Here is a 27,232-nt window from a genome sequence, read left to right on the forward strand (position 1 = left end):
TCTAGAGGAGTATATTCGGGAGAATTTAGAAAAGGGATTCATTAGGAGGTCTTCTTCTCCGGCCGGGGCTGGGTTCTTTTTCATTAAGAAAAAGGATGGCACGCTGAGACCTTGTATCGATTACCGAGGCTTGAATAAAATAACTGTCAGAAATGCCTATCCTATCCCACTGATTACCGAGTTATTTGATCGTCTTAAGGGCTCCAAGATCTTCACCAAGTTAGATCTTAGAGGGGCATACAATTTGGTGAGAATCCAGCATGGTCACGAGTGGATGACGGCATTCAATACCCGGTATGGCCACTACGAATACACGGTTATGCCATTTGGACTTTGCAATGCTCCTGCAGTATTTCAAGATTTGATTAATGAGGTACTTAGGGAGTTTCAACATGATTGTGTTATTGTTTACCTGGACGACATACTAATACACTCTAAGGAGATTGAGACTCACCATAAACAGGTCAGAAAGGTATTACACAAACTTCTGCAACATGGTCTATACTGCAAATTGGAGAAATGCAGTTTTGATCAGTCTCAGACAGACTTTCTTGGGTACGTGATTTCTGGGGAAGGTTTTAAAATGGACCCTGAAAAACTCCAATCTATTTTAGACTGGCCTTTGCCCAAGGGACTCAAGGCTATCCAGAGGTTTATTGGTTTTTCCAACTACTATAGGCGCTTCATTAAGGGATACTCCTCTATCATTGCGCCTATTACCAATATGACCAAACAAGGGGCTGATACTAAGGTCTGGTCTAAGGAGGCTCTTGTTGCTTTCAAGACTCTCAAGGAACTTTTTGCCTCGGCTCCCATTCTAGTTCATCCTGATACGACTCTGCCTTTCTTGCTCGAGGTCGATGCCTCTGAGACAGGAGTTGGGGCTGTTCTATCTCAAAGGTTAGGGGTGGACAAACCGTTACACCCTTGTGGTTTCTTCTCTAAGAAATTATCTGGGCCTGAGAGCAGATATGACATCGGGGAGAGGGAACTGTTAGCGGTCATTAAGGCTTTAAAGGAGTGGAGACATTTACTGGAAGGGACATTACACCCTGTTACTATATTAACGGATCATAAGAACTTGTCTTATATTGGGGAGGCTAAGCACTTATCCGCCAGACAGGCTCGCTGGTCCTTGTTCCTCACTCACTTTAATTATGTACTTACTTATAGACCTGGTTCTAAGAACTCTAAAGCCGATGCTTTGTCTCGTCAATATGAACCATCCACTATAACTGAACCAGTCCTGTCCTCCATAGTTCCTAAGGGAAATATCATCGCAAACACGAATCTTAGGATTCACTCTCCATTGCTTTCCGAGATCATGAAGTCTCAGCATTTGGCACCCAAACAGACTCCTGGGGATCGACACTTCGTTCCTGCCACTCTCCAACTGGAGGTGCTACGCTGTCTCCATAACAGCAAAGTGGCGGGGCATCCGGGCGTCCGCAAAACATATGCTCTGGTCTCTAAAGATTTTTGGTGGCCTGACTTACGTAAGGATATTAAAGAATTCATCGGGGCATGTGAGGTTTGTACCAAGACTAAGCAAACTCATTCGCTTCCATGCGGATTTCTGCATCCTTTAGAGGTCCCTGAAAAGCCATGGTCCTGTTTGGCTATGGACTTCATTGTTGATTTGCCTATCTCTAAAAAGCAGACTGTTATCCTCACTGTGGTGGACAGATTTACTAAGATGGCTCATTTCATTCCCTTACCTAAACTCCCATCTTCGCCTGAATTAGCGGAGATATTCGCTAGGGAGATTTTCCGTTTGCATGGGATACCTTCCCAAATTGTCTCTGACAGAGGCTCCCAATTTGTTTCCCGTTTTTGGAAATCTTTCTGCTCCCAACTAGGCATCAAATTGAATTTCTCCTCTGCCTATCATCCTCAGTCCAATGGAGCTGCTGAACGCACTAACCAAAAAGTTGAACAATATTTACGTTGTTTCGTTTCTGAACACCAGTACGATTGGGTCGGTTTGATTCCTTGGGCGGAGTTTGCACATAACAATCTCATTTGTGATTCTACGCAGTCTAGCCCTTTTTTCTTGAATTATGGCTTTCATCCTTCCATCCTTCCTTCGGAGTCTTCTTCTCAAGGGGTACCGTCGGTGGATACTCATGTTGCCAATTTAAGGAAGTTGTGGGATCAGACTCGACAAATCCTTCTGCACAATTCCATGCTGGTTAAAAAACACGCTGACAAACGTAGAAGGGCAGCACCGGTGTTTGCTCCAGGCGATAGAGTATGGTTAAGTACTAGAAACATTCGGTTAAAGGTGCCGTCCATGAAGTTTGCTCCTCGATATATTGGACCTTACAGGGTACTGTCTCAAATTAACCCAGTTGCGTATCGTTTAGCGTTGCCTAATGCCTTACGCATTCCGAATTCATTTCATGTTTCCTTGCTAAAACCACTAATATGTAACAGGTTCTCCTCCACGATCGCCCCTCCTCGCTCTGTGCAAGTGGAGGGTCAGGAGGAGTATGAGGTCAATTCCATCGTTGATTCTCGAGTCTCCCGAGGGAGACTGCAGTATCTGGTCGATTGGAAGGGTTATGGTCCTGAGGAGAGAAGTTGGGTACCTCAGGAGGAGGTGCATGCTCCCCGTCTCCGCAGGGCGTTCCACTCTCGCTTCCCTTCTCGCCCTGGTGTCTTCCGCCCGGTGGGCGTATCTGAGAGGGGGGGTACTGTCAGGGTACCTGTGGTCTCTACCTCCGAAAGAGGTAGAGACTTAGCAGTTCCTCCATCCGGACGGTCTGATGGCTCCCTACCTCGCGGTCTATCCGGTCATGCAAAGCCGTCCGCGAGGGAGTGACTGCCTTTTACAGCATCACGTCCGGAAGTACGTCAGGACACTACCGGAACGACCTGTCAGTCAAGTGCTGCAGGACCAATCAGGACGCCTCAGAGGCGTGGTTACTTTTCTGAACAGGGTATTTAACGGAGCTTCTTTCGTCAGCTCATTGCCCTGTCGTGGTTCTAGCTTGTTCTAGTCACTCAGTGCTTGTATTCTGCTTATCCCCTTTGGTTTTGACCCGGCTTGTTTATTCTAATCTGCTTACCTCTGTATCCTTGATTCGGCTTGTCTCTCGCTCTCCTGTCCTCTGTTACCCTCGACCTCGGCTTGTCTTTGACTATTCTCTCAGTACTACTTACATTACTCCGGCCATTCTAAGGTCCGGTATACGTATCTGGCTACTGTTTGTACGCTGCGTGTTGGATCCCTGTCCCGATCATGACAGAGCGTTTCCCGGGCGATTGGGACAATTCAAACGTAAGTGACCTCTGACTCCACAATACATACACAGTCCCTCCCTTCTCCTGTACTGTCTCTCCTCTTCTGAGAGGCGAGTAAGGCCTATCTGCATAGGTTCTGGAAACTGTGGGGTTTTGGTTTCAGGGCTTTGAAATGATGGAGCTAGTCTAAAGGAAGGTCTACCAGTTCTATCTCGAGTGTTCTGCCTCTCTCTTAGACGTTCGTCAATGCGAGAGATAAAGGAAATTAAGTCCTCCAAATTCTCGGGAAGCTCTCTCGTCGCTACCTCGTCAAGTATTACATCGGATAATCCGTTTAAAAATACGTCTATATAAGCCTGTTCATTCCACTTAACCTCTGCCGCCAAAGACCTGAACTCTAGTGCGTAATCCACAAGTGTTCGGTTCTCTTGTCTAAGGCGCAACAGTGATCTAGCTGCATTGACCTTTCTGCCAGGGGGGTCAAAAGTTCTTTTAAAAGCAGCCACAAAGGCATTATAGTTATAGACTAATGGATTATCATTCTCCCACAACGGATTAGCCCATCTCAGAGCCTTCTCAATGAGTAAGGTGATAATAAATCCCACCTTTGCCCTATCAGTAGGGTAGGAACGGGGTTGTAGCTCGAAATGGATACTGATCTGGTTCAAAAAGCCACGACACCTTTCAGGAGAACCAGCATAACGTACAGGTGGGGTAACTCGGGAAGAAGCACCTACAGTGGCTACCTCTAGCCCTGAACTCACAGGAGGAATAGAAGTATTACGCATCTCCTCAGGTGGATTATTAGGACGTGATAGTAACGCCTGTAGTGCTAGTGCCATCTGATCCATTCTATGCTCCATGGCGTCAAACCTAGGATCAGGAGAACCAAGCTGACAGTTTGTACCTGCAGGATCCATTGGCCCTGTCGTAATGTCAGGATCGGGACAGGGATCCAACACGCAGAGTACAAAGAGTAGCAGATACGTATACCGGACCTTAGAATGGCCGGACTTAATGTAATACTACGTATAGAATGGTCAGGGACAAGCCGAGGTCGAGGGAACGAGAAGACAGGTAAGCGAGAGACAAGCCGGGTCAAGGATAACAGAGAAGACAGGTAAGTAATAACAAAGCCGGGTCAGAACCAAAAGACAAGAGAATACAAGAGCACTGTGTGACTAGGCTGGCTAGAACCACGACAGGGCAATGAGCAAATGCTGAGAGCTCCCTTAAATACCCTGGTTCTAGAGACTAATCACGCCTCCGCCGAGACCTGATTCGTGTCCGGGATTTGACTGACAGGTCGGGCTAGAATAGCGTCATGACGTCGACTATTGAGCGTCACGTTACAAAAAGGCATAGTTCTCTCGCGGCCGGCGTTTACATGCGCGAGGGGACCGCGAGGAACGGGAGAATCATGTCGTCTGGATGGAAAAACGTCTAAGTCTCTACCCGTCTCAGGGGTAGAGACTACAGGTACCCTGACATATACACACCGACTGCATACGCTGCCCACCCATATATACATATATACTGCCCACCCATATACATACACTGCCCACCCATATACATACACATATATATATATATATATATACACTGCCCACCTATATATACATATATACACTGCCCACCCATATATATATATATATATATATATATATATATATATATATACACACTGCCCACCTATATATACACTGCCCATCCATATACATACACTGCCCACATATATATATATATATATATATATATATATAATATATATATATATATATACACACACACACACTGCCCACCCATATATACGCATACACTGCCCACGCATATATACATGCACACACTGCCCACCCATATATATATACACACACACACACACTGCAGACACTGCCCACCCATTGATATACACACACTACATACACTGCCCACCAATATATACACACACACACACACACACTACATACACTGCCCACCGTTATATACACACCGACTGCATACGCTGCCCACACATATACACACACTGCATACACTACCCACCCATATATGCACACACACTGCATACACTGCCCACCCATATATACACACACATTGCCCACCCATATATACACACACACTACCCACCCATATATACACACACACTGCCCACCCATATATACACACACACTGCCCACCCATATATACACATACACTGCCCACCCATATATACACATACACTGCCCACCCATATATACACATACACTGCCCACCCATATACACACACACTGCCCAACCATATATACACACACACACACACACACTGCCCAACCATATATACACACACACACACACACTGCCCAACCACACTGCCCAACCATGCAGAAGGTCTTGATGGTAAGGTGTGTCTTTTTGCGGATGATACTAAGATATGTAACAGGGTTGATGTTCCAGGAGGGATAAGCCAAATGGCTAATGATTTAGGTAAACTAGAAACATGGTCAGAGTTGTGGCAACTGACATTTAATGTGGATAAGTGCAAGATAATGCATCTTGGACGTAAAAACCCAAGGGCAGAGTACAGAATATTTGATAGAGTCCTAACCTCAACATCTGAGGAAAGGGATTTAGGGGTGATTATTTCTGAGGACTTAAAGGTAGGCAGACAATGTAATAGAGCAACAGGAAATGCTAGCAGAATGCTTGGTTGTATAGGGAGATGTATTAGCAGTAGAAAGAGGGAAGTGCTCATGCCATTGTACAGAACACTGGTGAGACCTCACTTGGAGTACTGTACACAGTACTGGAGACCATATCTTCAGAAGGATATTGATACCTTAGAGAGAGTTCAAAGAAGGGCTACTAAACTGGTTCATGGATTGCAGGATAAAACTTACCAGGAAAGGTTAAAGGATCTTAACATGTATAGCTTGGAGGAAAGACGAGACAGGGGGGATATGATAGAAACATTTAAATACATAAAGGGAATCAACACAGTAAAGGAGGAGACTATATTTAAAAGAAGAAAAACTACCACAACAAGAGGACATAGTCTTAAATTAGAGGGACAAAGGTTTAAAAATAATATCAGGAAGTATTACTTTACTGAGAGGGTAGTGGATGCATGGAATAGCCTTCCAGCTGAAGTGGTAGAGGTTAACACAGTAAAGGAGTTTAAGCATGCGTGGGATAGGCATAAGGCTATCCTAACTATAAGATAATGCCAGGGACTAATGAAAGTATTTAGAAAACTGGGCAGACTAGATGGGCCGAATGGTTCTTATCTGCCGTCACATTCTATGTTTCTATGTTTCTATACACACACACTGCCCAACCATATATACACACACACACACACTGCCCACCCATATATATATATATATACACACACTGCATACACTGCCCACCTATATATACACCATACACACACACGGCCCCCACACACATACACTGCCCCCACACACATACACTGCCCCCACACACACCATACACATACATACATTGCCCCCACACACTGCCCCCACACCATACACATTCACACACTGCCAAAACACACACACACCCTACACATTCACTCACTACACCCCCCCCCCCCACACACACGCTGAACCTTTCACACACACTGCACCACTCACACACACCACTGCTCCTATGCCCTACTACAGCCTCATGTCCCAGCAGACCCCAGGTAAGTTGTCAAACTGTTCTCAAACGGTTTGACTACTTACTTTAAAATTATTTTTAACATTTACTTAGTCCTTAAAGGACCACTATAGGCACCCAGACCACTTCAGCTCAATGAAGTGGTCTGGGTGCCAGGTTCCTCTAGTTTTAACCCTGCAGCTAAAAACATAGCAGTTTCAGAGAAACTGCTATGTTTCACTAAGGGTTAATCCAACTTCTAGTGGCGGTCTCACTGACAGTTCGTTAGAGGCGCTTCCGCGATTCTCACTGTGAAAATCACAGCGAGAAGACAAGCTGGACGTCCATAGGAAAGAATTTAGTAATGCTTTCCTATGGGCGGTTTGAATGCATGCGTGGCTCTTGCCGCGAATGCGCATTAGAATCTGACGTCGGCAGAGGAAGGAGAATTCCCCAGAGCCGAGGGAGCCCGGCTCTACTCTAATATTATAGTGCTACTTTAATATTTTGTCTTCGAAGGGCCCTGGACCTAATTTTGTCCGGGGGCCCAGAAGGCTGTCAGTCCACCCCTGTATATCCCTATACTCCCCAGGAATTATAATCACTAGCTCTTATAAGAACTGTTCCTGCTACGCTCTCTGGGAGTAGGAGAGGTCTGCCCACTGGAAGCTGGATTGGGCTTGGGTCCAGGGTGGGTGAAGGATGACGAGACCCCGGCGCAGCTGCATCACTGGAAGTGGGGTCTGCAGTGCTTATGGTGTCTGGTGGAGTGTTGGAATTCCTCGGTGAGCACTAGGAGCATCGATTGGCGGAGGCACTCGGTCGGAGTGCCAGGCGGTCCGTCACAATGTGTATGCTGGTTCCCCCTATTGCCTCACTGTTAGTACCTTAGACCACTTTTTAGACCAGAACACTTTGACAAATAAACTCCAATACATCTGTAGCACACTTTAAGGTGGCCTAGGCCACACCGTTGTGCCACTGAATACTTGTTGAAATCCATTGTTCTAGAGAAGAAAGGAAGCAATGGTAAATATATTGCCTTTTATAGAATTCAGCCCCATATGCAATAGGATGAATTCATTACTTATTAATGAGACACAAACTGCTAGAATTAATGATTTATATTTCATTTTTTAAGGGATGGGCCACTCTGTACTTTGTTATGAACAAGCACATTTTCTGGGATTAAAATTTATCTTGTTAATTAAACCAACAGCTAAACTGAAAAAAAAAAACCCCAAAAACCTCACGATTTACAACCAATATGAAACATTCATGATACCTATTTGTTAAGATAAGATAAAACTAATTAAGTTAAATATTAAAGATCACATTAGCCTTTCAGATATCCTGTGTGATAGTACAAATTGCAGAGTAACAAACGATATGAAACAATAATCCATCATACCCTTTAGTGTCATTAATGTAAGATTTTATTATGTGTAATATTGCTGTCAGAATTGTCCGCATAATTGAAATTTGTATATCCCTTTCTCAATGCATGTTCTTTTCTAGTAATCCTTTGCCTACTATCATTATGTTGTACTTGAGAAATAAGGAAAGAAAAAAAGAGTTAATACTTAAAATGTGTAATATTTCATAGCGGAATTTAATTAACACCATTGAGGTTCCTAATCTCATTGCAGAAAATTGAACTAAGTCTTTAAATCTACATTGCCAAATTTATTACGTCTGGGATAAACTACAAACTTTTGAGCTTTGCCATTATTTGTAATACAGTGATGTTAAAAAGGACACCACAATAACGTTATAGGTATAAATAGCTGTATAAAATGATTAATGACCTTTTGCAACAGCTCTTTTGATGTATGCAATTTCAATATCCAGATACACACAAACACAATCATTGACAAAAGGTTGCTGGAGAGGGGGAGCAATTTTGCTTACCTGGCTGATTGCAATGTATGTTTGTTTGAATGCCAATTCATACATCATAAGGAAGGCAATATTTCAATAAGATCTTGTTTTTTGTAGCATTATATTATTATATTTTTGCTTATTCATATAAAAACATCAGAATGCATGATTTGGGTACTCTTTTAAAAAACTACAATTTATTATCTAATGTCTTCATCCAAAGGTTAGCTAGATTAAAAAAAAAGTAAAAAAAAAGAAGTAAAAAAAACAGATATAAAATGGACTGTCCAGGAGAAAAACTTTGGTGCATAATGGGAAGAATGAATAGAACATGAGAGTCAAGAAATATAAATGCAATTGCATTATTTAAGGATTGTTTTAAAATGTGTGAACACAATATTTTCTAGGGATTGATTTAAAAAAAACAAAAAAAAAGGTGTATACCTTAACCCTACACTTGATATATCATAGCCCCCATCTTACTAGGGACTTGCTTTCAGATGCTGGAAAAAGCAGAGTGAAACCCTCCATAAATAAAACAAACTCAAGACAGTCTGGAAAGCATTTCAGAAGGGATCTTCACATTGATGACTATGAGGAGCAGTGCTTGTTAGATCAACATACAATCTTTACAAGGTAACCCCCTTTGTGTTATAGGTGATCCCTATTAGATCATTGGCAGGCCTGCTCTGGCCCATACCTGGGTTGCTTTCATACCTTTAGTTGCAATTAGCTTGGTAATCAAAATTGCTCCCCCTCTCCAGCAACCTTTTGTCAATGATTGTGTTTGTGTGTAAGCGCTACATGGGGGAGGAGGGGTATGATCAGGAGGCAAATGTGAGTCCATTCTATTCATAAATAGCAGGAATTCGGACAGTAGAATATGTTAGGGATTCTTAATTTTTGAGGGATATCCAGTTAGTTACTGCCCAGTTGTCAGTTTCAATGGGGCATAAAAGTCCTAATGACATTATTTTTGGTAGCAGTGCATGCATTGTGCAGAAAGTAGATGTAGATTTCAACTGATCCTCACCACCTAATGTGCTTTGTTGCTGCTCAGAACCCACACCCTTTGGCAGCAATTGAAAGATGTTCTATCAAAATGGCCTCCAGCGTAATTGGAACAAACTAAGAAGACTGTAACATTTATGTAAGTGGGTGTGTGTTGGTTTTACAAAGATGTTTTTATGTTTTATGTGTTATGTTTAAGGAAAAATTGAATGAGTGTGATTGCAGCTGCATTCATATTTTATTAATATACTGGTATTTCAAGCATCTGGGTTTGTTGTTTTGCATTTCCTATTTAAGATATGTTGTGTACATTATGCACATTATAATCTAAAGAAGGATACACAAATAAAGAACATGTTACACTTAATGCTACTACAGACGCAATGAAAATTCATGAACTTAATAGTAGGGGAGGAACAGGGCAGGATGTGATGGAGGTTTTTTTTGCCCAGGGAGCTTAAAGACAGCTTTAGCTATTTATTAAGCAGCTTAGATTTTTTTTTTTGGCAAGCTTCAATAATAAATAATTCTGCAACTGAAAATTCAGTCACTCAAGCACTTCCTGTAGAATAATAAATGGCTCTGAGATTTGGAATTTTTACTTAACTAAACATTTCCAGAAATGTAGATCAGCAATGTCTCTTTTGCTTGACTCTCTTTCTCAGTAGTTTATTCTATAAAAGGTTAAATGCAGAAAATTGCTATTGGGGTTTTACATTTTAGGCCAAAGCAGCGAAACGCGTATTCTCTATCTTGGCTATTTTTTCATCCACACAATTTTGGTCTAACGTCCTTGTTAATTCTCCACAGTTCCGGGTTTATTAAAAGCATTACAAAACGTGTTTGTAACAGAAAATTATGCTATTGGGATAAAAGTTACCTGTGTAATCAATGACAAATCCGCCGCTGCTCACAGAGGCGTCACTACGGAAAGCAAGGAAGAGGCTGTTGCTGCTGCTCTCTATTCTGTCAGGGAGCTGAGATCCATAGAAACTTCCGATCAGTGGACTAAGCGAGTCTGCTCCATCATAGATATGCAGAAAATCATAACCAGGTTCTATATTGAAGCTACAATTAAAAAGTGAAATTAGTGAAAGCATTATGGCACTCAGTGGTTTGATGCTTTGTTCTGAAGCTTTATTTCATACTTCTAATTAAAATAATAATATTCTTATAATTTTACTATGGAAAAGATTTTTAACTCTTGATGACTAAGACAGAAGCCAGTTCTAAACTTGTTATAGGTAGTAGAATAAAACCATATGGTACTTTTACATTTCAACATTTCTACTTCTCTTAATACAATTTCCTTGGAAGACATTATCTATCCTTGCTAAAAAGAAGAATGCAGAAAGTAATCTCTCAGCCACATAAGTGTAATCTCAATAAGTGTTACAATTATTAGCCAGGAGAAATAAAACGCAAGTAATATGATAAAAAAGTCAAATTTTCAAGTCGATAAGGCAGATGAGTCCCTATATCATTGTAAGGGTGATAACTACTCGAAGACAACCTGAAGAATTTAGCACGATCTTGCAAAAGTCAACATTATACATGTGGTGTATGTGGTCACAATTCACATCAATTACCCATATATGTATGTGAACTTTTTCTTGAAAAATAAGCAAACATTTGATTTACGGAATAAATGTTTATGGAAAAAATCTTACCACAGAAACCTACTTAGAGAAGATCAATCTGTTTCATAAGAAGGAAATTAAGTTAATTAAATAGTTTTTTTTTTTTTTTTTTATGTGTCATAACTGCTCTAGTGAAGCGGTAAAGATACAGTATTTAAGAGTTTGTTTTTTGCTGTCATAGACATGAGGGAAGACCAGCCCTATAATGTTGAACTGAGTTTTGGCTGTCCTGCCAGAAAACCCATGTGACAGTATTGCAACCTTGACCTTACATCCAAAAAATAAAATGGGCTAAGGTTTAATTCAATATATGCTACTATCCCCAATAACTATTTTTGTCAAAGTTTATATTATATATCACAAGGTGTGACAGGAACTCATTACACAAGACTGAATTTGATAAATTCATGTCTTATATTTAATCTATATATTGTTGTTGTACTACACAATTCTAACATTATATGTTTTCTACACAAGACATCAATAGATCACAATCAAATTCAGCATTCTTGTGTAACATTACCCTTAAATAAAGATATAATGTTTATGAAAACCTCCTATTGATTGCATTGGAATTTCAATAAAATTACAATTCAATTCTAATGTAGGCATCAGAAAAACCAGGGGCTCCTTTTTCTTAAGTATGAAATTACTTTTTGCAAAATGTGGCAATAAATAGAGCTTTTACTGCCAAATCATGTCACTTGGCTGATGAGAAACAGGCATCACCTTGCACAAATGGAATGTGGATCTTTTATATAGCCACATAGAAACATATAGAAACATAGAATGTGACGGCAGATGAGAACCATTCGGTCCATCTAGTCTGCCCAATATTTCAAAATACTTTTAATTAGTCCCTGGCCTTATCATAAGTCTAGGATAGCCTTATGCCTATCCCACGCATGGTTAAACTCACTCACTGTGTTAACCTCTACCACTTGAGCTGGAAGGCTATTCCATGCATCCACTACCCTCTCAGTAAACCTTTGCCCCTCTAATTTAAGACTATGTCTTCTTGTTGTGGTAGTTCTTCTTTTAAACACAGTCTCCTCTTTTACTCTGTTGATTCCCTTTATGTATTTAAATGTTTCTATCATATCCCCCGTCTCGTCTTTCCTCCAAGCTATACATGTTAAGTTCCTTTAACTTTTCCTTGTAAGTTTTATCCTGCAATCCATGAACCAGTTTAGTAGCCCTTCTCTGAACTCTCTCTAAAGTATCCATATCCTTCTGAAGATACGGTCTCCAGTACTGCATACAATACTCCAAGTGAGGTCTCACCAGTGTTCTGTACAATGGCATGAGCACTTCCCTCTTTCTACTGCTAATACCTCTCCTTATACAACCAAGCATTCTGCTAGCATTTCCAGCTGCTCTATTACATTGTCTTCCTACCTTTAAGTCTTCTGAAATAATTACTCCTAAATCCCTTTCCTCAGATGTTGAGGCTAGTAGGGTATCAAATATCCTATACTCTGTCCTTGGGTTTTTACGTCCAAGGTGCATTATCTTGCACTTATCCACATTAAATGTCAGTTGCCACAGCTCTGACCATTTTCCTATTTTTTCTAAATCATTTGCCATTTGGCTTATCCCTCCTGGAACATCAACCCTGTTGCAAATTTTAGTATCGTCAGCAAAAAGACATACCTTACCATCAAGACCTTCTGCAATATCACTAATAAAAATGTTAAAGAGAATGGGTCCAAGTACAGATCCCTGAGGTACCCCACTGGTAACTAGACCTTGCTTTGAATATACTCCGTTGACTACAACCCTCTGTTGCCTGTCATTTAGCCACTGCCTAACCCATTCAACATTATTGGAATCCAAACTTAAAGATTGCAGTTTATTGATGAGCCTTCTATGTGGAACAGTGTCAAAAACCTTACTGAAATCTAGGTAAGCAATATCTACTGCACCACCCTGATCTAAACCCGTGTTGTCTCTGATCTTGAAATCCATGTGTTTTTAGATGTTCAACAATCCTATCCTTTAACATGGTTTCCATTACTTTCCCCACTACTGAAGTAGGGCTTACTGGCATATAGTTGCCCGACTCCTCCCTACTACCTTTCTTGTAAACAGGCACAACATTCACTAACTTCCAATCTTCTGGGACTACTCCTGTTAACAATGATTGGTTAAATAAATCTGTTAGTGGTTTTGCTAGTACACCACTAAGTTCTTTTAATGTTGTACCCTTGTGCATGTTCTAGAGTACAACGACAACAAAGGCTTTCAGCAGATGAAGCCACCAGGACCTGAAGATGGAATAAAGAGGAACATGGCTGTGGAGAAGCTGGATAGCCTCAGGTAAATAAATCTCTTATTATCCACTTTGCACAGCTGCCACCATGCAAGTGGATACATCATCTTGGCGAGTTTGTAGAAAATACAAAGACCCCACAGGTGAGAGTGCTGCTTTATTGCTGATCTGCTGTTTCCGTAGTTTTACAAAGAATATTGTTATTATTACTATTGCCTAACTAAACTTGCATTTGTATGAAGCCCTGACAGATCTAATTAGCAAATGTCTTTCCTGGTCGGTGAAAACAAAAAAAAATTAAAAAACAAAAAAACAATGAAACCCCCTGACCCCCTCCTTTGCTGGAGGGGGATGACTATTTCTTAATTTGTCACGCAACACATTACACAGCTCCTCTAAAACTCTAACAGAAGCTCAGATATATGTGTCTGTCCCCTGGGGACCTTATTATCACTAGTGATCTTTTCTCCACCTTATAAAAGCAAATGACTTCATTAACAAGTCCTGTCCAACACTTAATGGCAAGGAAGACATTAGCAAGATACATTAAAGCAAGATCCATAGTTACTCTGCAGCTCTGAAGATGAGTGATGCCTGATATAGAGGCCTCTGTCTCGCACACTCCCTAATTAGAGATTGGGAGGGAGTTAGGATGCATAGGGAACATTTATACTGGAGAAACATTCTTTGAAGTTCTTAAATTGCAGTGTGCTGCGAAATAAGCTTGCTTTATTTTATCCACAATCTACATCCATGAATAATTTCTACAAAGGAAGAAAAGCAGTAATCCTAGTAAACTTGCCGTAATACAGATGGTCATTTTAAGAATATTCCTGGGGGCTAGTGGCTTATATGTTGTTATTGCTAGTTACTTTTCAGAACACAGAGTAGATATTGATTGTCTGGCTTTAATTCACCCCAGAGACAAGAGCACACTTGCAGGTTTATTTCACTTACATGTGATCGAAATATTGTCAATGCCACTTACTCCTGCAGGGTTTAGTTCAAAACGTCTGTTGTGGGTTTATACGGAAGATGAGCTCCATCTGTGATATTGCACAGATTTTCTATTTGAGCATTTATATTAAATTATTCTAAAGCTAACCCATGGCTAATTTGGTGATTTTTCTTTCAGTTGAGCTATTTTGGCCTTAAATTGCAAATTCACTTTGAATTCCTGACATTTGTCATTTTGGTAAATAACCCTGATGTAGGTTTTTTGTACACATTTATAGTAAAGTAAATCTTACATATGGGCTGAGTGGTTTTTAGAATCCTCAGTACTTTTTATTTTATCATTTAAACTGTATGTGTGGCTGTTCTGGCACAGTCAGAATATGCCATGTCAGTTATTTTAACACCTTTGGTTTCATGCACATGCAAGGTAGTGTGGAAATGATGCCCGGTTGTGTGTATGTGCTTGTACAGCACTTCCTTGCAGAGAAAATGGGTGGTTATGTTGCTTTGTATACAGAAGTACAGCACAATTAAGTGTGTTAGATGCTACTTACCTCTAATTAACTATTCACTCCTATAAATGCTGCAAAAGCATTTAGTAAATCAAGAGACTGAGGAACTGTTACTTTCAGTAGTGCAATTTGTTTTATGAATGAATTCCCTTTAATACCAGCATGAGATAACCTATTATGTGTTAATAAGAGAAGAGATTGTAACTATAAGAAAAGTTTGAACAAGTACGTACATGTTAAAGGACAGAGCGATGACATAATCTGAAGATACAGTCACTCTCCAGTCGCACTCTTTCAGAGGAGGATAGGGCTCTGGGTACTGCGGAGACAGGATGACCCCTGTGGGCCCACTCATATTCCCACCGCAAGGAGCTGAAAAAAGAAAGGAAAACAAACAGCCATTTTAATATTCATTACCATCTATATGGAATTGAATAATTTCAATATTAAATTATATTCTATCCCTAAATTCAATCAACTGAACTATATCATATCCCCCCAAAATGTTATGCCCAGGGATAAAATAAACCCTTCTGTACAGCAGTTCTTTCAATTTGCTCTCATGCGCTAGCAAAACATGATTATACAGTTACTTGTAACAACATGTACAAATTAAATATGAATCTTTATAAGCATGTGGCCTACAGATGGTGTTTACTTCTAGAGCTGTTTTTAATGCCTGTGGCATTTACATGATACCCAGCACTGAGCTAGTGAGACAGGAAACTGTTCCTAGTCCCTTACAAGAAAATCGGTTTAATTTTTTGTTTTTCAGTGTATAATTTATGGAGCCCAAAGTTCTAGAACCATTAGCAGCATGTATGAATTAGTGAAGCATACAAGGTTAGTTACTAAAGTGCTAACAAAACGTAAATTCGAAGTGAATTTCATGTAAAAATAGCCAAAACAGAAAAATTCAGTCAGCTTCGCTCTCAGTTTGGCTACTCTTGTCTTAATATTGAAATTCACTTTAAATTCTCACTCTAGTAAATAACCATTTTTTTTTTTTTTTTTAAATTCTTTATTTTTTTGCGCAGGTGAGTACAAACATATCTATTAAACGCCACAACAGCGTACACGTAGTCAGTAACAAGTTATACAGTGGCAGAAACATTTGCGCATTTTCTATTTCATGAATAGGAACATAACAGAATTATCTAAACGGTTGATGACAAAAAAAAACACAAAAAAAAAACATGGTACATATTAGCTGAGTGATGAGTAGATTTGCGAAGTGTCTTGCTAAATGTGTGATGGTTAGTCATTAAATGGTAAGGTCAGTGAAGATGGGACCCGATGTCTTGGTGGAGCAGACCCCGGTAGCTAGAGTTGTTGTATTGCTATTGAATGTGGCCTGCGATAAGGATCTCCAGTAGATTGGCCTTGTGTGTCTAAAGATTTAACCCAAAGAGGTAGGTAGTGGCGATTTGTGTTTGTGCACCGGCATACCAGTATTGTGTCTGCTAAGACCGGCATGGGGCGACTAGCGGTCGCTTAATATTCTGGTCGTTCCCTGGGCAATTTATTTCAATATTTACATCTAAGATAAGTGGGGCCGACATTCCCCTTTTACGTTTAGTTGTCTCCCCGGGCAAGTGGTGTCATAACGTTTAGCCCAGTAATACCTACAATAGAAACAACGGCGGGGGGTCAGAGGTAGTATAATCAATATTATGACAGTCAGCGATATTGGACAGTCAGTGACATTCGTCAGTGCGTGTGCAAAATAGGAGAAGTCAGGCTAGGTAGGACAAACAATATATGAGGACACCTCCAAAGAGGAGAGCTCTAACTTGTCGGACCTGCGGCACGTTTCGTGACGTGGAGTCGCGTGGTAAAACACAGTGTTACATGCATTTGTTGTACATTGTATTATGTAGGTAGATAACATGCAGGATCAACCTGTAATGGTCATACAATTGGCTGTCAGATTAAAGCGTCATACGGTGGAGGAAATTAGAGTTATGGAAGCCAGTAACATAAGATAAACAATTTCCCTTATCGGGGTGCTAACTGTTAAACACAGTGTCTTAGGGACAATGTTGAATGGTTAATGCATATACAATGAGTGGAACTGAGCTCTGCTGCTCCTGTAGCCTTGTGTAGTGTTAGGCAGTGGTACCTTATATGGGGGTAATAAAGCCAGGGTACGTTCAGGTTGGCATATAACATTATGGAGCCGATGGACTCCGAGCTGCCCCCCCAATTTGACAACAAACAGTCCCTCAATGTGGTAAGCAAGGTACTGATAATGTGTGTGGGGAGTCCGGTCCTCAATCCGGCTTCTGCGGCAAAGTTGAGTGAAAGAAGTCACCACTATCAGGCTGTGTCCAGGGGGCTGAGGGGCAGTGACGTGTGCCAGGATAGCAGTGTCCCTGGGTTGGGGTTCAGGTCGTGATTGTCGCGTAGGATGCTGCTGGTGGGCGAAGTGGCACGAACTCTGGGGCTTCAGCTGCAACTCTGCTAAAGGAATGTCCTTGTCCGGACGTGGTCCCCGATTCTGTAGGTGAGTTCCCTGGGAGATTAAGTTTGTGCAGGGCCTCCGCGGCCTCGCGTGGGTCCCGAATGACATGTGAGGTTTGCCCGGCGGTGACTTGTAAAGTGCGGCCTGGTCCCCACCGGTATTTAATTTGGTGTTGTCGCAGTTCAGCTGTAAATTGACGCAAGGACCTTCTCCACGCCAGCGTCCCGCTGGAGAGATCCGCGTAGAAGGACAGGTTCATGTCCTCGAAAGAGTAGGTGGTGTGGCCCCTAGTAGCTTCCAGTACCGCTGCCTTGTCTTTAAGGGTTCGGAAACGGATCACCACATCTCTGGTGGTGTTAGGCGGTGCATTTGCTGGTCGAGGCACCCGAAAGATCCCATCGATAAGGATGGCTTTGGCTGTCTTTGGGTTTAGCAGTGCGGTGAGCAGTCTCCTAATGAGGTGTGGGAGCTCCGCCTCAGGTACCGTGTCTGCTATCCCTCTGACCTTTAGGTGAGTCTGGCGCCGTTTATCTTCCATCGTTGAGAGTTGGTATTCGTGCTGCAGGGTTTGTTGTTGCAGATTATGCACGGCTGTCTGGAGCTCCTTGATTTGGCAAGTGTGTTTGGTGGTTGTCTCTTCCACTGTTCCCAGCCGTGTTGCGATGAGTTTGAGGTCTCCCCGGATTAGGGCCACATCCGCGGCTATCTTGCCGTGGTGTTCCGCCATGAGCGTGCTCAAGGCCTCCATGGTCACTGGGTTGGGGTTTGTTCCTACCGGCTGGGTCTGTGCCCGTATCGGCGGTGGCAGTGCCGAGGCTGGTATCAGGACTTCGCTAGCGTCGTCGGAGTTCTCATCTGAGAAATCCGTGCAGCCTCCGTGCAGGGACGCCATCTTGGCGTCTGTGGCCTCGTGGGCCTGCCGCCAGAGTTCCCCTATGTTCATGCCCAGCCGGGGCTTGTCCGCTCTCTGTTTTTTCAGTTTTCGGCCCATCGTGCCCTTAGGTAAGTACAGGTTGTTTTGAGGTGAGGCTGGCTCGTGTTTGGGCGCGGATAATGGTCTTGTAAGGCGGCTAATGTCGGGAGCCTCGCGGCCATGCGACCTTCTTCTTCAGTAGCTTAGCTCCGCCGTAAATAACCATTTTTGATGTGACAATATTCCCAATTCACTATCCTCTCTATTTCACAAAGATTGTAATGGATCGTGACTTTAAATCGGCATGTTCAGCTTTGCTTAGTAAGAATCTTGTCAAGTTCGCCTGCAGAATCCTGGATATCTGAGTTCACTTTAGATGATAAATGTTGAACCCCAATGTTTATACTTTTGTGAACCTAAAGCCTAATCAGTTCATAAAGTTAGTTAGTTTAGTCTGGGCTCGGCAGTACCGTGCATTGCAAAGTTAATGAAAAAAATTTACACTAGAATTCCAGTGGCAGAAATAACCTTCATTACAATTAGTATATCAGCTCAAGTGGAGAGAGAACTTGTTGGCGGTTATTGCTGTAACAGACATTTCATGTCAAGCAGACTGAAAAATCAATGTAGTAGGTCTGATCTACCAGAGTCAATCAGCGTGTAGAACATTCATGCTATTGATTTGGGCATATTTGTTTACAACTTTATAACAGAAATAAAGTAGAGCCAATAGCTGATAAGATTCCCTACACCCACCCAGTACTCCTTGACACTCCATAAATACCATACCTTTCAGTCCTTAAAATCTACATTTGATTTTTAAAGCCTAAAAGAAAAAAACACTATTCTGTTCACTCATCATGATGTTTGTTATAAAAGCTTCTTACTTTTAGAAGTTGTGCTACCAGTTTAGATTGATCAGTTGACTATTAATCATACATATGCAATATAATGTGATATTACAGTAAAATTTACTTTTTTTATAGAAAAATGTGAACATGTGTACTGTATTCCTTGGGTTGTATTTAAATATGTTTGTTTCAAAGACAAGATTTGATAAATGTCCTTGTTTGTGGACATTTGTATAGTGCCCCCATACTTACTGTCACTTAGTCTCAGACAATGAGCACTAGGTACTTGTAACGAGTATATACCCCTACACGCAGGATCCAGCCCTAACAGATGACAGTACAGAGGAGAGATACGTCTACCGGACCTTAGAGTGGCCGGACTCGACGTAATAGGATAAGACAGAGTCAGGAACGATCCGAGGTCAAGGGCACAAAGAGACAGCGTAAACGAAAACTAGCCGGGGACTGGTACACAGGAATCAGCAAGCCGGCAAACAGTACAGAATAGGATAAAGCGAAAACGAAGTCAGAATACAAAGCCAAGGTCAAATACGGAGAAACACAACTGAACACAACAAGCACTAAAGGGAACTGTAGCAGAAACCACGATAGGGCAAGGAACTAAGGGAAAAGGGTAAGTATAAGTAGCCTTCAAACTAATGTGATTGGCTCCTGTCACTTCCACTCCCCCAACAGGTAAGTGTATGGGGTGATTGGCATGACAGGAGCCAATGGGAGCCTTTTTGCAATTTAGGCTCCCACTGTCTCTTTAAGAGCGCGCCCGAGATTCGCGGCGCGCTCTTAGCTGCAGGCGGGACACGTGACCGCTTCTCGCGGTCACTGCCCGCCCTCCTGTCAGAACAGTCGGACGAGCCGCGCGCGGCTCGTGCAGCCGCAGGACCGCGCGCGGCTTGAAGAGAGGACCGCGTCCGGCCCCCGGATAAGGTAAGTACCGCTACAGTACCCCCCCCTGAGGACACGCCCTCCGGGCGGGCAGGACCAGGCCTGGCAGGAAAACGCGAATGGAAAGAACGTACAAGGCGGGGAGCATGAACAGCGTCCGCAGAAATCCAACTGCGCTCCTCAGGCCCATAACCCTTCCAATGTACCAAGTACTGAAGCCGACCCCTAAGAAAACGAGAGTCAATAACAGCAGATACTTCGAACTCCTCATGACCCTCCACAGAGACAGGAGGGGGAGGGGGAGTATGCCGGGTATAGCGGTTGTGTACGTAAGGCTTCAACAAAGAGGTGTGAAATACATTGGGTATACGCAGATTCTTAGGCAGACCCAAGGCATAAGAAACGGGATTAACCTTATGTATAATGCGATAAGGACCAATGAAGCGGGGAGCCAATTTCATAGAAGGCACCCGGAGGCGAATATTCCGTGTGGAAAGCAAAACCCTGTCCCCCACAACATAGGAAGGAGCCGCTCTGCGATGCTTGTCAGCCTGAGCCTTCTGGCGGGCAGCAGAGTCCACCAAAGAACGCTGAACCTGCTCCCAAGTATTACGCAAACCAGCCAAATGCTCATCCAGAACTGGCATGCCCTGAGAGGAGAATGCAGCCGGAAGAACAACGGGATGCTGGCCATAGACAACGTAAAAAGGGCTTTTGCCGGAAGAATCATGAGTGGCATTATTCCGAGCAAATTCAGCCCAAGGAAGCAGGTCAGACCAATTGTCCTGATGGTGAGACACAAAACAACGGAGGTACTGCTCTAGAGACTGGTTGGCACGTTCAGCAGCTCCATTAGACTGGGGATGGTAAGCGGAAGAAAATGAGAGGGAAATACCCATCTCCGAACAAAAGGCTTTCCAGAACCTGGAAATAAATTGGCTACCCCTATCGGATACAATAGATAAGGGAATACCATGTAATCGAAACACTTCTCTAGCGAAGATAAGAGCCAATTCCTTGGAAGTGGGCAACTTGCGAAGAGACACAAAGTGAGCCATTTTGGAAAACCGATCTACTATCATTAGGATGACTGTGTTACCATTCGAAGGGGGTAATTCAACAATAAAATCCATTGATAGATTAGACCAAGGTCTCTCGGGAACGGGCAACGGATGCAACAGCCCACAAGGAACTCTACGAGAGGTTTTCATACATGCACAAGTAGTACAAGCACTTATATAGTCAGTAACATCCTTACGTAAGGTATCCCACCAGAAATACCGAGAAACGGCTGACACTGTTTTGGAAATACCAGGATGTCCAGCAGTCTTAGTATCGTGATAAAGTGACAGAATATCCCGTCTCTCGGGAATGTCAACGAACAATTTATCATTAGGCCTCTCGCTGGGTGCCATGCCTTGTTTCGCTTGTATGGCCTGCAAGAGGGACGAGGAAATAGACAATATAGTAGTTGCTATTATCCTGTCTGGGGGAATGACAGGAGTGACATCAATCTCCTGTTTGTCAATAGTCTCGAATTGTCTGGACAGAGCGTCCGCTTTAGTGTTCCGGTCACCTGGCCTATAGGTGATTATATAATTAAAATGAGACAAGAACAGTGACCACCTAGCCTGCCTTGAAGACAATCTTTTAGCTTCGCTAAGGTAGGATAGGTTCTTATGATCTGTAAATATGAGAATAGGATCCTTAGTTCCTTCTAGCAAATGTCTCCATTCTTTGAGTGCTAAAATGATAGCAAGGAGTTCGCGATTACCCACATCATAATTCCTCTCTGCCTTGGACATTTGTTTAGAAAAGAAGCCACAAGGATGCAATGGCTTGTCAGGAGACTCTCTTTGGGATAAGACAGCACCTACCCCTATATCGGAAGCATCAACCTCAAGTATATATGGCAATGAGGGGACAGGATGCTGTAAAATAGGGGCAGAGGCGAACGTAGTCTTAAGAAAGTCAAAAGCCTGAAGTGCCTCAGTAGACCAGACACGTGTATTGCCATCCTTTTTAGTCATACGAGTTATAGGCGCTACTATAGACGAAAAACCTTTGATAAAACGTCTATAATAATTAGAGAACCCCAGAAAACGCTGGATGGCTTTCAGACCTTGCGGCAGAGGCCATTCTATGACTGCAGCGAGCTTCTGGGGATCCATCCGAAAACCCTCGGCGGAAATCAAATACCCTAAAAACTGGACCTCGGACTGGTCGAATAGACATTTTTCTAATTTGCAATAAAGACCATTAGCAAGAAGGGTCTTCAGAACTGTTGTAACATGTCTGTGATGAGCGTGAATGTCTGTAGAATATATTAAAATGTCATCCAAGTACACAATAACAAATGAGTGAATAAAATCCCTTAAGACATCATTAATAAATTCTTGGAACACTGCTGGGGCATTGCAAAGCCCAAATGGCATGACGGTATACTCATAATGACCTGACCGAGTGTTAAAGGCTGTCTTCCATTCGTGGTCCTTTTTAATACGTATCAAATTGTATGCTCCTCTAAGATCTAATTTGGTGAATACCGTAGCATGTTTGAGCCTGTCAAACAATTCTGTTATTAGAGGTATAGGGTAAGCATTTTTGATGGTGATCTTGTTAAGACCTCTATAATCAATGCAAGGTCTTAAATCACCTTCTTTCTTTGATACAAAGAAGAACCCCGCTCCAGCCGGAGAAGAGGATCTTCTAATAAATCCCTTGTCTAATGACTCTTTAATGTACTCCTCCATGACACGGTTTTCTTGAACCGATAGGGGGTACACCCTGCCCTTAGGAGGTATAGTACCAGGCAACAAATCAATAGCACAATCGTAGGGTCTGTGAGGCGGTAATTTGTCAGCCTCTCTTTTATCAAAGACAGTCTTTAAAGTTAAATACTGAGAGGGTATAGTCGTAGATAAAGGAGGAACAGTAGGAACGTTAATAGAATTCACAGGCGTGACTTCAATAGTACATGACTCATGGCAGGCTTCACTCCATGATTTTATCTGCCCTGTCTCCCAGTCAAAAATGGGATTGTGGGCACGTAACCATGGATACCCTAACACCAACTGTGAAGAGGGAGAGGTGATGACCTGGAACCGAATGGTTTCATAGTGTAGAACCCCTGTGTACATGTGTAGCGGTGCAGTCTCATGAGTAACAACTGGAGATATCAATGGTCTACCATCTATGGCCTCAACGGCCAAGGGTATCTCCTTCTCTCTGATGGGAATATTGTTTCTCTTTACAAAACCAGAGTCTATAAAGTTCTCGGCTGCCCCAGAATCAACCAGGGCGTCTATGTTTTCAACTATACAACTCTCTCCCATATGTAAAGAAACAGGGAGAAGCAGTCGGTTAGGAGGCAATGTAGGAGACTTAGAAATCACACCCAAGGCCAGTCCCCTATAAGGTCTTAGGTGCGAGAGTTTTCCGGGAGCAGAGGACACTCCTTTACCATATGGTCTCTCTTACCACAATATAGGCAGAGTCCCTCCCTTCTCCTATGTAATTTCTCAGTATCTGAGAGTTTGGCAACCCCTAATTGCATAGGTTCCTCTTCAGGTACTTTAACACTCTCCGGTATATTAACTCTGGGTTGAATAGGTGTAACAAAACGTCTATTCCTGTTCTTAGTATAGAGCCTGTCACGAATCCTATTATCTATATCGATGAGGTAGTCAATAAGGTCCTCTAAGGCAATAGGAAGCTCCTTAGCTGCTACCTCATCCAATATAGAGTCTGATAAACCTTCCATGAAGGCCGTAGTTAACCCATTATTGGTCCAATCGACCTGTGAGGCAAGGGTACGAAACTGTATAGCGTAATCAGCCACAGACCTAGAACCCTGTTTAACCCTCATTAATGCTCTAGCGGCATTCTTAGACCTTTTCATAGTATCAAAAGTTCTGCGAAAAGCTGTTAGGAAACTGTGAAAGTTATGCACCATAGGTCCATTAGCCTCCCAAATAGGGTTTGCCCATTCAAGTGCTTTGTCGGTAAGTTGGTGCATAAAGAACCCAACTTTAGACCTCTCTGTGGGAAATGAACGTGGATACATTTCAAAATGAAACTCTATTTGGTTAATGAACCCTCTGCATGTCTTAGAATCCCCTCCATACCTAGGAGGAGGCGTTAAATGTGCTGTAGCGTTAGGCATAGTCGATACTTCAGGAAGCAGGGGTGCAGGAGGGTTAGGTGCGGTTGCTGGAATGGTTCTAGCTAAGAGCGTCTGGAGAGCCTGAGCTATTTGATCCATACGGTGATCCTGCTCTACAAATCTAGCCTCATGGGTCGCCATCTGTTGAGCTAAATCTGCGGGGTCCATGGCCCTATCGTAATGTAACGAGTATATACCCCTACACGCAGGATCCAGCCCTAACAGATGACAGTACAGAGGAGAGATACGTCTACCGGACCTTAGAGTGGCCGGACTCGACGTAATAGGATAAGACAGAGTCAGGAACGATCCGAGGTCAAGGGCACAAAGAGACAGCGTAAACGAAAACTAGCCGGGGACTGGTACACAGGAATCAGCAAGCCGGCAAACAGTACAGAATAGGATAAAGCGAAAACGAAGTCAGAATACAAAGCCAAGGTCAAATACGGAGAAACACAACTGAACACAACAAGCACTAAAGGGAACTGTAGCAGAAACCACGATAGGGCAAGGAACTAAGGGAAAAGGGTAAGTATAAGTAGCCTTCAAACTAATGTGATTGGCTCCTGTCACTTCCACTCCCCCAACAGGTAAGTGTATGGGGTGATTGGCATGACAGGAGCCAATGGGAGCCTTTTTGCAATTTAGGCTCCCACTGTCTCTTTAAGAGCGCGCCCGAGATTCGCGGCGCGCTCTTAGCTGCAGGCGGGACACGTGACCGCTTCTCGCGGTCACTGCCCGCCCTCCTGTCAGAACAGTCGGACGAGCCGCACGCGGCTCGTGCAGCCGCAGGACCGCGCGCGGCTTGAAGAGAGGACCGCGTCCGGCCCCCGGATAAGGTAAGTACCGCTACAGTACTATATTTATATCATGTAAAGCCAGGTGTTTCAAATACGTTGTAAGAGTTTTATGAGCAGATGTCTTGCTTTTCTATTTCAACAAACTGTGCATGTATCTGTAACAGACATTTTCAAATAATTTTTATGGGTGCATATATTTTGTAAACTGACATAAGGCATGGTTGTCCCTTATCCTAATTTTATATTGTTTTGTAGAATTTGGTCAAAATAATAACAAGCTACTTATTAAGGAAAACAGCTTAAAATGTTGTCTCTGTCTGTCTACCTACCAATCTAAATTATGGTAACTTTTCAGATTATCTGATTACCTATACAGATGGGAGGGTTTGGATTCCAGTAGAATCTGTCTGCTATCTGCACACAGTTAATTTTTGGTTCTCCTTCCAGAAGGTATCCTGGATCACATTGAAAAATTATGGAATCACCGGCATCGCGGCTATCTCCACTGCGACTACCGTTTTGTGGTGTCCCAGGATCATTGCAAGATGTTGCTGTTGTCACTATAAATAAAGAAAGAATAAACAGTTAATGCGAACATCATCGTTTTTGTTTTTTTTTTCTAAAAGAAAGTCATACAAGTACAAGTTTTTAAAACGTTTAATGGCCCTTATTATTCTAACAACAAATGTGGTTGGGAGTAGATACAAGTAGATATATTTATCATATGTGGGAATTGGCAGAAAGCACTCAGCTACCCATACACCCCACACAGCAGAGCCTCTATGAAGTACTTGAAATATGTGCTGATATTGGTACAAATCTCTTTCTCCACCATGAGATAGGGTGAGTGGGTCTCATCGCAAATTAACTGGCTTCAAAGAATGAGTGGATGGTGCAGTAAACAAAATATTGCAGCAGAACAGTTTGAAAATAAAAAGCTTCAAAAATAAGCCTTGTAAGCAGGTAATCTATCTCACCTCCAGTAGCAATTCTGCTACACATGAGCATAAATTCAATTAATGGGAAACAGTTCAACACTGTAATGTCTGCACCGAGATGAGAGAGGGATGCAGGACAGCCATCTCAAACTTTCTGTTTGCTATTATTTCTACATTAAAAGGTGCAAGTTCAGCAGGGAGGGGAGCCTGTCAGATGCTAAACGCCTGATTAGCTTTCTAATCTAATCTGATATTAGAGAAACATTATTTTCTTGCCGTTTGAAGAGGCCTCTGCTTTTTTTTTAATAGTCTTCTGGGAGAAGGAGATACTTGATGGCAATAAGATCATGAATATAATTTGTGTGAAGAACATCTCTTCTGCATTTTAACACCAAGGGAAGACTTGTCATTAGGAACAAGAGACTGAAATATGCAGCATGAATTATATGTGAAGGATAGAGTGATAAATGGATAGTGAGAAGGACGGACATACAGACAACAACTGCCCTGAATGACATTGCATAGTTTTTACACTTTTCTTGTCCATTATTTGATTTAATTACATGAACTAAAGGGTTACAAGTGTTAATATCACTGTGCTCTCAACTGTACTGGCCAGTTTGTCTGGGTATGATTAATGCTGTTTATTTTTTCATTTTCTGCCTTTGTTATATATTTGGTCAATCTCTACATAAAAGTTTGTAAAATATAGGGTGTGGAATAAGCTGAGGCGTACTTACAAGTGTGGATCCTGCCCAGGCACATTTAGATCACCAGTATCATCAACTGTATACTTCTTCAGAGTGTCACCCCTAGATCAGGTGCTGTGCCTATATTTCTACATACTGTGCTACAAAGTGTGGAGGCTTATGATACATGCTCATTGCTGGATGCCTAAATGAATGAATCTGAGCATTTATGTGCAGAATTACATGTGTAATGTAAACTCTCATTAGGGTACTATCAAAAAGGAGATGGGGACAGAGGTAAGCATCGCCATTCCTGGCCACCTTTGTATTTTGACCGATTCATTCCTCCTTGGTCCAGGCTGAATTTCCTTT

At 42.4% G+C, this 27,232-nt stretch overlaps 1 protein-coding gene and 1 long non-coding RNA gene across 2 annotated transcripts in view; one reads left to right on the plus strand and one right to left on the minus strand.

Annotated features, from left to right (window-relative positions):
• Positions 1 to 27,232, minus strand: part of CSMD2 (CUB and Sushi multiple domains 2) — a 916,375-nt gene that overhangs the window by 113,246 nt on the left and 775,897 nt on the right. The window contains exons 27-29 of the mRNA XM_063456412.1: positions 25,602 to 25,793; positions 15,371 to 15,509; positions 10,637 to 10,824 (exon numbers count right to left, since the gene is read on the minus strand). Coding sequence (XP_063312482.1) covers positions 10,637 to 10,824; positions 15,371 to 15,509; positions 25,602 to 25,793 — 519 coding nt within the window. The remainder of the gene's footprint in view (positions 1 to 10,636; positions 10,825 to 15,370; positions 15,510 to 25,601; positions 25,794 to 27,232) is intronic.
• Positions 9,812 to 25,791, plus strand: LOC134612032 (uncharacterized). The gene is made up of 3 exons (XR_010090923.1): positions 9,812 to 9,895; positions 13,619 to 13,811; positions 25,681 to 25,791. It is a non-coding gene; the product is annotated as an uncharacterized LOC134612032 (long non-coding RNA).

Source organism: Pelobates fuscus, chromosome 1 (genome assembly GCF_036172605.1).
Source record: "Pelobates fuscus isolate aPelFus1 chromosome 1, aPelFus1.pri, whole genome shotgun sequence".
Classification (NCBI taxonomy): Eukaryota; Metazoa; Chordata; class Amphibia; order Anura; family Pelobatidae; genus Pelobates; species Pelobates fuscus.